Genomic DNA, 10,730 nt, shown 5'->3' on the forward strand with positions numbered 1-10,730 from the left:
ACAGCCAGATGATCAGAATGATAATGGATACAGTGGGGACTGCTCTGGGTGTCAGTTTGTAGCTTTCAGTGTGTGTGTGTGTGTGTGTGTGTGTGTGTGTGTGTGTGTGTGTGTGTGTGTGTGTGTGTGTGTTTGTGCGCACACGCACACACACACACACACACACACACACACACACACACCGAAAATCCAGACTATGTATGAGCCTTTCATTTTCGGGCCTGAGAACTCTAGTTTTCTCCGGCTGCCGGTTGCGGCTGCACTAGTATCGGTAACTTTGGGGCAGGCCCGTCTAGAGTTTGAATGGACAGGTATCAGTCAAAAGGGAGACATCAAAGAGGAAGGATGGATGGGGACGGATCAACATATGGAATGTCAGAACAGGTTCTGACATATATCCATATATGGAGATCTAAGGGTTGAGATTTGAGGTCAGTTGCTGGCCAATATTGATGACATCAGATATCTCCATACATATGGGCTTGGGAATTGCACATTTTCATAGCAAATGCGACCTGCGGTCACAAGAAATGTTCATATATTTTCAAACCTTTGGTTTGGTGGAAATAGAAAATCGGCTATTTCCAGTATTCATGTGTGTGTGTGTGTGTGTGTGTGTGTGTGTGTGTGTGTGTGTGTGTGTGTGTGTGTGTGTGTGTGTGTGCGTGCATGCATGCGTGTTCTATAACCCCTAAAATGTTTTTCTTGAGCATCTGAAGAGCTTGTTTAGTTGAGAGCCTGCTATGCCAGAGGAGGAGCAGAAAGCTACAATTATCATTTCAATGGCTTTTCAATGGGGACTGTCAATTAGTGTCTGCTTCCCACGGATGGACAGAGCCCAGCGTTGCCAGATTGTGCAAGAGAAACAAGCGCCGCTGACGTCTATGAAAACAAGCCCAAAAGAAGCTATTAGGCAGCGTGATCACACACACACACACATACACACACAGGCAGTCCCCAGAAAACCACTTTAACCCTACATTTTAACAAGATGTTCAGATGGGGGTCCGGCGTGGACTATCTCAGTATGCCCTAATATCAATGGCCATTCAGTTTGAGTAGTGTCAGTGTGAGGTTATACATCTGCTTGCATTCCGTATGCTGTATGCTGTTTGTAACTATTACAGTGGCAAGACAAAAAACGTGAATTGAAAGTGTATCACTTTTGACTGGTAAAAAGTCAGGAGGCTTGTAGTATTTTAAATTCCCCAGATGACTAAGCCATAAAACTAATTGTGTTCCCTGGACAGAAATACAAATACCGTCTCTCTCTCATTTTGGATGGCTATAGGATAATTGGGCTGAGACCAGAATACAGGACATTGTAAATAATCCAAGCGAGAATAGACCAGATCATTGAAAAAATAATAATAATCTTATAGGTGTTTCTAAGATGCACTATCAATTTTACTACAATTATTTGACAACTTTAGTTACTAGTAACTTTCTAGATTTTGATTATTATTATAAAAACATACATCAACAACCCTCACAAAAAACATGCAGTAAACCTGGTCTCTAAACTACCTCTCCCTGGCCAGCCGGGGCGCCTGATGGAGGGCAAAGGAACTGGTCGGAATAACGTGTTCCTTCCACGCTATGTCCGACCGGGGAAACTCCTCCCGGTCAGGTGAAAAGAAGCAGCTTGGACTCCTCATGCATAGAAGGAGGCATGAGGTCAGTCCGCTGCCCCCCAGGTTGGCAGAGGAAGCGCCCATTAGATAATTGAAACTGACAAAAAAATTGTTGCAAAATCATGGGATAAAAATGTAAAAATACCAAACATTACTCATTTCATAACAGAGTGCACCAGTCTACAGCGTCTTTTGGGCAACATTCGATGTCATTTCCGGCTAGTCCGTCATCCAAAGTGGTCCAGCTCCATTTTAATGGATGGGATTAAAAATCTTAAAACGTGAATAACTCAACTAACTAACAAAATATTGTTTTTTTGACGGCCCAGTGCGGTCATACCTCCGGTGGTTGTCGATCCTCTCGGGGGTCTTTTGGCTACATGCTATGATATCTAGCACAACCAAGATGGCGTTGTGTCACCTTGAAATGGGCTCTGAAGCTGCAAATCGCTGGGCACACTGAGTATTAATATTTTTATTTCACAATATTTCACAATTTTCTAAAGAATTTAATACATGTCAACAAATTCTAAGAAATTCCAAAATAAAAAAGGAAATCTCCTTTATTTCGCCTCAAACTAAAAAGTTTCACATCCCCAAAGCCTTTTGATAGAAGGATAAAGGGTCGTTCGAAGACAGTGATTAAAGTGACCGAAAAGAACGCCGCGTTCATACTAGGCCCATGCGTCTCTTCCCTTCGCTCATCAGTGATGAGCCCCTTGTTAATGACACTAATTACTACCTGGGCTATTTATATACCCTTACACCCTGCCTATAATTAAACCGCTTCCTTCAGTAGTGCCAATGTGTAAAATTGTCTCAGGGATTAAATCATTCCCTCATATTACATTCATATATGAATGCTACTTATTTTTCTCCCCCATGCGCCTACTATCGTTTAGTACCTACTTGACAATGACATACAGTAACGTGTATGTAATTTTTATTTCATTTAATAGAAAGCTAGATCTGACATCTGTTGATCTGTGTAAGAGACCTCTCTGAAACCTTTCACAGTCAACGCAGGGATTGTAGATTGTTTTAATGCCACAACATAATAGGGTCCCGAGATTATATCCCTTCAAACAGCTGTTCACACCAGTTCTCTGCAACACGAAGCAGAGAGAGAGAGAGAGAGATCTCTTCAGAGACATGGAGACAGACACACAGACTTTCTCTCACCTAAGGGTCTCACCATGTGTGAATGAGTGTTTTCAGCACAAGGGACAGAGCAAGAAAGGCACAAAAGAAAAGAGACACGCGCACGTGCGCGCGCGCACACACACACACACACACACACACACACACACACACACACACACACACACACACACACACACACACACACACACACACACACACACACACACACACACACACACACACACACACACACACACATTCTATCACCATCCTAAGATCTCACCATGTGCGGTATTTTTCAACACAATGGACAGAGCAAAAGGCACATAGAAAGATAGAGAGAGACAGACAGACAGACAGATACAGACAGAGTGAGAGGTAGACAGACAGACAGACAGACAGACAGACAGACAGACAGACAGACAGACACATAGTGAAAGATTCAGGCATGCCACACACGGCCTGCATGGCCTGAAGGAGCCAGATAAGTGCTCTGTGCATGTCATCAGTCTAACAGCATGGGAGCACGTACGTCCGAGACACCCCGAGAGGAGGAGAGAAGTGTCTCTATCTCTGCAGCTCCTCTATGGAACAAGGTGTAAATTGGGACAGAGGCTGAGAGAGCCAGAGTCTCACAGAGCTATTAGTTCACACAAAGGCAGTAGTGGTTCTCAACCACTTTTTTCTGTATAACGGCCCACTTGCAAATCTTTGAAAGCGTTCGCAGCCCACCCATCTGACCACTACACGCGGGACAAAGTGGTCAGACGGGCATTCAAAGCGTGTTTATTTGAATGATCAAATGTGTCCTAGGCTAGCTGGGATCAATGGAACTAACGATATTAATATGTTGTTAAAATCGGCCACACAGGTTGAGATAAAACCACTGACATAGAGGCTCACAGACATGCTTCACTGTGCAGGCATCACCAGCCTGCAGACACCGTGAGCCCATGCCAATGGAAGGTCACCTGATTTTCATTCCATGCAAGGAAATTCAGCTGTCTAGGAATTTCTAATCTTGCACAGTCTGTGCATGCGTGCGTGTGTATGTGTACTACACACACACACACGCACACACACATGTGCACGCGTGCGTGTCATCCGCTTGTGTGGAGTATCATCATCATCCCTTAACTCGTAAAGCTGTGTGTGTGTGTGTGTGTGTGTGTGTGTGTGTGTGTGTGTTTGGGGGTGGGGGATTAGGATGGAACAGTGCCTGTGATGACAGGCTACAGAGGAAATCATGTTTACACAGAGCCTGAGACTCAAATTTGAGGTGAACAAATACATGATGTCAGGAGGGGGATTACATGCTTCTTTTTTCAGACCCCCACCTTCTGTCCCCCCCATCCCTGTGATTAGTTTATTTGACAGAACCCCCCACCTCCAATTCCAATTCCAAATAATCCTAAAGTGCAATGTGTACCCTCTGGCTGCTATGGAAACAATTAAGGCCAATGTTACAAGCTATATACTGGATGGATAGAGATATTGAATATGTTAATTGACAGTTGAGAAGTGTTTATTGACTTAAATGTAACTCATTGACCGCCATCTAGTGGCTTAGAGTGGCGCCATACATTATATCTCAATGAGCGAGGCTCTTAAATTGAAAGCCGCTATTTAACATGTCTCGCGATTGTCATTTAATCCACCCAAAACATATTTTTTGTAAAGCCGCAGCCGGGCGGCGTGCCACAGGTTCGACTCCCGAGCCCGACACCCTTTCCTGTCTAATTACTGTACCCTATCAATAAAGGCAAAATGCCAAAAAAAAATCTTAACCAAAAAGAGAAGAATCCGAGATATTAGCATTAAAAAAGCTGCATAAGCCAGCGAATCTTCCATTTCCATTTTTTTTGTTTTGTTTAGGAGTGTTATGATGGCAAACGCAGTTGACAGTTATATAAAATATATATAAATAGGTGTCAAAAGGTGCAATTGGTGGTCCCTATAGACTAGCGTCGCAGTCCCGCCCCCTCGAGAGACCCGGAAAAGAATCCCCGGTTAATTTTCCTCATAGACTTTTCAAAAAGTATTTATTTAAAGACGTTTATGTCGCGGACAAAGCCAACTCTTGTCGTGACAAATCATGACAATAAACACATTTTCTTGGGCCGAACAAAAAATTAAAAAGAAGAAGAAAACTGTATTTTTGTTGTTTTTCTTCTTTGTAATTATTGGTCCAAAATATTGTGTTTGTTGTCATGACTCGAGTTGGCTTCATAAGACGCTTAAAAGGTCTTTAAATAAATACTTTTTGAAATGTCTATGGGGAAAATACATTGGGAATTATTTCCTGGGCCTGGCGGCGTCATGAAAGGGGGTGGGACTGCGACGCTCTATTTTGGGTATGGGTTATTTATTCATTTATGTTTTATATAATTTTTATCAAACGATTTTGCAACCCATTTCTTTCACCCAGTGTCAATTAACTAATGTAATCCTGGGCGCTACACTTCCTTCTGCCAACCTGGGGGGCAGCGGACTGACCTCATTCCTTTTATGCATGAGGAGTCCAAGCTGCTTCTTTTCACCTGAAAGGGGAGAGTTTCCCTGACCGGACGTAGCGTGTGGAAGGAACACGTTATTCTGACCAGTTCCTTTCCCCTCCATCAGGCGCCCCGGCTGGCCAGGGGAAGGTAGTTTAGAGACCAGGATTACTGCATGTTTTTTGTGAGGGTACCTACCCTAGGCCTAGGGGACATGGGGGGGGAGAACATGCAAACTCCACACAGGTATGGGTTATATGTAACCCAGGTTTATAATTGTATGTCTGTATTTGTATCTCTGTATTTGGAGGTCTAAAACCATCATCAGTATCAGTGTTAATATAATGCTTTGTAATGAAGAGTAAAATGGTAAAAATGTTTGTAGAAGAAGGGCTACAGACCTGCCACAGCCAGTGATGTGCACCTCACTGACTGAGACAAAAGTGCTGTGCTTTATACTAGGGTGTGGTGAATCTGATTGCTGATTCCAAACTGGTGTGGCTGAGTGAGTGTGGGAGTGATCGGTGTGATGAGCTGTGAACTGATGCAGAGATGGTACCGTGACCATACAAATGCATTGCATACTGATGCAGATGGTACCGTGACCATACAAATACAGACATACAATTATAAACCTGGGTTACATATAGGTTAAAAATCTCCAAATATTTTCACAAACTTTCAAAGATAGTAGGAATCTGATCTGAACACTTGCACCGGATAATTTCACAATTTTATCAGGACAGCAGTGACAGGGCGTTTCTGTATAAGATAGGTAGGGTGCCTTTAGATTGAGGTGTTTCAATATGCATTGGCAATGCTATTTTCTGTCGAAAACTATTCACACAGCGGCCATCTTGCTCTCACGTCATATTTGCGGATTTGAGAGGAAATGCCACCCTGTGTGTGTGTGTGCGTGCGTGTGTGTGTGCAGGAACACTGATGACTGTTATCTCCTGCCTTATGAAGCAAAGGGAACAGAAATGAGTCTTTGCTCGACAACAACACACAAAAAACTCACGTTTGCCCGCCAGAGGTGTATTTTCTTCTCATTGTCATGGCAACAGCGGTTCGCTGTGCGCGCACGTGTGTGAGATACTGTGTGGCAGGTGATGTAATTGTGTCTGTCACTGTTGTGGCCATGAGCGGACCATAAGATCGTACACACACACACACACACACACAGTCACACACACACACACACACACACACACACGCCCACACACACTACAGAAAAGATTTATGGTTGAAATGGGTGCTGTGAGTCTGTCTGATCTCATGGTCAGTGTGTGTGTGTGTGTGTGTGTGTGTGTGTGTGTGTGTGTGTGTGTACATGCGTGCGCATGCGTGCGTGTGTGTCCAGGGGTAATCAACATAGATATAAATAGCATTCAGAAAGGGAGACAAAGGGAGCCATTGGTGGTCCTGCAGACGAAATTCACTTTTCAGCTTCATCCAGATGGTTAGCTCCTGGGGTCTAGCAGTTAGTGGTGGTAAAATGCCTTTTTTCTTTCTTTTTTAACATTTTTATCCCACGATTTTGCAACCCATTTTTTCACCCAGTGTCAATTATCTATCTGACTTTAGAGCTCTCTTTCTCTACCTATAACTTGTGTGTATGTGTGACATTGTGAGGACCATTTACCTGAAGATAAATGGTTGTTTTATGTTCTATGAGTTTTGCCTGATTTATAGTTTTATACTTAGTAGAGTGCCACGACGATGTTAGAAGTATAATTACACTCACGTACAATTTTAATAGGTCTACAGGACTTTTACTTGTAACACACACAAGTAAATTATTTTATTGCTACCTTTATTGAATTGAATTTTGTACGGGAAATAGTGAAAATGGCAATCATAAAATTGCGGTCAAATGTCATTGCTGTAAAATGCTAATGTCCTCACAAGTTTAATAATACAAATACACTGCAACGGAAAACAAAAACAATGACACCTCTTACTGTTTTTCTCTTAATGTCCTATTGACCATCTGGTTCATAAGGCGTGTAAAGCTGATTTGCAGTCCTGTGTGTGTGTGTGTGTGTGTGTGTGTGTGTGTTGGGGCCTTGGGGGGTGTGCGTGTGCGTGTGTGCATGTGCGTGTGTGTGTAATACATTTTCTCATTAATGAAATGTGTGTGTGCGTGTGTGTGTGTGTGTCCTCTCTCAGCCTGGTGATTGGTTCCTGACATGACCGAGGTGCAGCAGCAGGAGCCTGTGCTGGACTTTGCAGCGTCCGAGCGCGCAGGTCGAAGGAACGCCCTGCCAGACATCCTGGGCTCCCCGGCAGGGGTCAACCCCACCGACCTGCCCCTCAAACTGGCCGAGCTCAACCTCAAAGGTACAGCGTGGTCTTTGTACCGTGGTCTGCTCACCACCGACTAGGTAGATTATGCACTAGACATACAAGCTATCAACGCACTGCATCGTGGCTGTCGACAGCTTGTAGATCTGTTCTTTTGGGAACATGGAGGCACTGTACTTCAGCGCAGTGGTTCTCTTTTCAAGCTGCGACCCTCCAAAACAATCATATTTTATTTTGAACTGAGGATCTGAGGAGCACCTTGAAATTGTAGGAGACTACGAGTTGAGGCATTACATATAGTTTGACTCAGTTCCACAGACCACAGATATAAATTGTGAAAATAGCTTTAAAAAATACTGTAACGCTTTGTGAACTTGTAGAGCAGCTATTTCCGCTTTTTTTTTATGTATGAAAGTTTTTCAACATGGACACGATTATGACAAAATAATTGCACTTGCCTCAAATAATTGCGATTAAATGATTATGTAATAATTGTGACAGGCCTACTGACAATCTTGTTCTGAAAATCTGCTCAAGATACACAACAGGATCTACGATGTGGTTCAACATTCTGGCTACTTTTTGATTTTGTTTATGTACAGATGGTCCCGAATCGGGAGCCCAGTCCCCCACCACGACGGCAGAGGGCCCCCCAGCTCCGCCGAAGAGCTCGGACGACACCACGGGATCCTAGGGACGCCTTTACACACCTCCGGGTAGGAAGAAGAAGATGACCCGAAAAGAACTGTACTGAAGAGAGAGAACGGAAAGGCAATCTTCGACAGACTGTTGGTGTGTGTATGTGTGTGTGCCTAGCTACCGGCGGCCATGTTTGAAGCACAGCAGCTGTCGAGGGACAGTGATGGACAGAGGGGAGCTAAACTGCAAGAGTGCGGTGTCAGGGCATAATGCAGTGGTTCTCAAAGTGGGTGGTGTGGCACCTGGGTGGCCAGGGTTGTTGCTGCAGAATACTTTGATAATATTCGGAATAACAGACCCGAAAATAAATAAATAAACTTGCAACTTACAAACTGCTATTTTGGTGATTGTTCCCCCCCCAGAATAGGGATGTTGGGGTTCAATTGGTTTAATGTAAAGTGTAAAGTTATTTCAATCTGGCATAATGGAAACGGATAGTCTCCCAAGTTGTCCTAGTCGACATACTCTGTCCTAGCGGGAAGGATAAACGTTTTTTACGTAAATATGACTAATATGAATAAATGCATCGTGCCATGAAGCAACAATGTAATTCGGGGGTGCCCCGGATGAAAAAAGTTATTTAGGTCACCTGAGCCAAACGAGTTTCTTTAGGAGAATCACTGGTTTAATGGACCGATGGATGGCCACCTGCCCACTACCCTACGGTGACAAACAGAGGGACAATGCCTGGAGCATAGGGCTGGGTGATATATCAGTATTATATCGATGTATGACACTAGAGATATACTGTTGGAGATCATTATATGGCAAGTGTGTTGTTGTCCTTTTCTGGTGTAAGTCGCTTCAAGCCTTAATGTATCATTTGAAAAATGGTCAAACATCTTGTAGGAAATACAGTAGCACCCGATCTAAAAGCTTGTTTAAAAGCAGCCAATCGAAAAGCTCACAACGTGTCACAATGCTTTTAGGCTTTTATTTTATTTTAATTTTGTTCCATTTGTACACGCTCAGAGTTAAATTAACTTTGATTTTACAATATAAATTGGGGTCTCAGAGATAAAAATGCCTTTAAAATAGGGGTCTGTAGCCTAATGCATGTCAAACTGGGGGTCCTTGAAATTAAATGGCATATTTTCAAATGGCTCATTACTGTGAATTTGGGGGTCCTGGACCTTGACAGGAAAAAGTTTGGGAACCACTGCTCCATGCCGTCTTGTGGCATCGGGCTTAGATGTTTGGCAGCAGTTTATTGGGTTGGGTAGTTTATAAAATGTGTCCCAAAACTGAGTCCACACAACAGCATCACCTGATGAAGGCCATGATGTTGCTTTGTAAAATATTCGGGTTCGGTAGTTAACCTTGTTGTGGTTATAGTTTCTCTGTTGAGAATCCAATGACAATGTCCTCATAACATTGTGCTGTGAAACAGTTCTTAAAGTCACTGTTTTATAGCACTAGAGACTGGCCAATATGTAACATCACATTTGGTCACTTAAATCCCAGCATCCGTATTGTGGGGAAAGCTTTCACAGAAAATAGCTGATTTACAAGCTCACAATGTGTTGCGGTGCGACGCATTGTGAGCTTGTAGATCGGCTATTTTCAAATGGCCAACATTGATATAGGGCTGAAGTGGTATGTTTTTTTTGATAATAATCTAAATCTACAAAGTAACTATAGTCACTTAAGTTTTCAATGGATTCTACTCCACTACATTTGAGAGGCAAATGGAGTAGAAGTAAAAGTACTGAAAATGTGACATACTCAAGTATAGTAGAAATACCTCAAATTTGTACTCATGTACAGTACTTGAGTAAATGTACTTAGTTACTTTCCACCCCTGCAAACATATAGACGCCTTGACAGACGACGTCACACTGATAAGCACCAGCATGCGTGCGCAGGCCGGCAGCACAAGAACCCCACCTCGCATAAGATGCAATGGAAAAGTTCTAACTGTACTCGCGTGTAAAAAATAAAAAAAAGCCCAGTCACCCGTGCGCCCAGTCCCAATGTTTGTAAACAAATAATTGGTCTATAGGTTTTAAGCGGTTAATCGCTAGTAGCAGAAGACCTGTGTGACATTATATTTGAGAGTCCTGGACTCCTGGGCCACAGATGATGGTGCAATGCCAGCTTTTGTAAATGTACTGTTTAGATTCTTTGCCATAATAAGACTGTAATAATAATAATAATAATAATCCTGAACACTGAACAGGGATTTGATAAATCTTTAAGGTGTCTGTGCTGTGCAATCCTTTTCTTTTCTTTTCTTTCTTTGCAAGACAACAGTAGGCCCACAGCCAGGATAGCACTGTTCAGAATATCTTTATACATTCAGATACAGTAGGCCACACTACATGTTTATATTGATTGTACACATGTGCACATTGATGAGCAATTACAAACATTCTGTGACCATTAAAATGCTGCCTGTATCTGATATTTATATTTGCGTTAACCCATTTAAACCTGAGGACGCATCTGTATC

The 10,730-nt window shown here is 42.9% G+C and overlaps 1 protein-coding gene across 1 annotated transcript; it reads left to right on the forward strand.

Annotated features, from left to right (window-relative positions):
- Positions 1-7,464: 7,464 nt before the first annotated feature.
- On the forward strand, positions 7,465-8,273 carry pkib (protein kinase (cAMP-dependent, catalytic) inhibitor beta; the record flags this gene model as incomplete). Its single annotated transcript, XM_080787893.1, has 2 exons — positions 7,465-7,615; positions 8,182-8,273. 2 exons carry the CDS (start codon positions 7,465-7,467, stop codon positions 8,271-8,273), a joined length of 243 nt encoding a protein of 80 aa, XP_080644019.1.
- Positions 8,274-10,730: the final 2,457 nt, after the last annotated feature.

This window comes from Protomyctophum bolini (assembly GCF_963924005.1).
Source record: "Protomyctophum bolini genome assembly, chromosome: 17".
Classification (NCBI taxonomy): Eukaryota; Metazoa; Chordata; class Actinopteri; order Myctophiformes; family Myctophidae; genus Protomyctophum; species Protomyctophum bolini.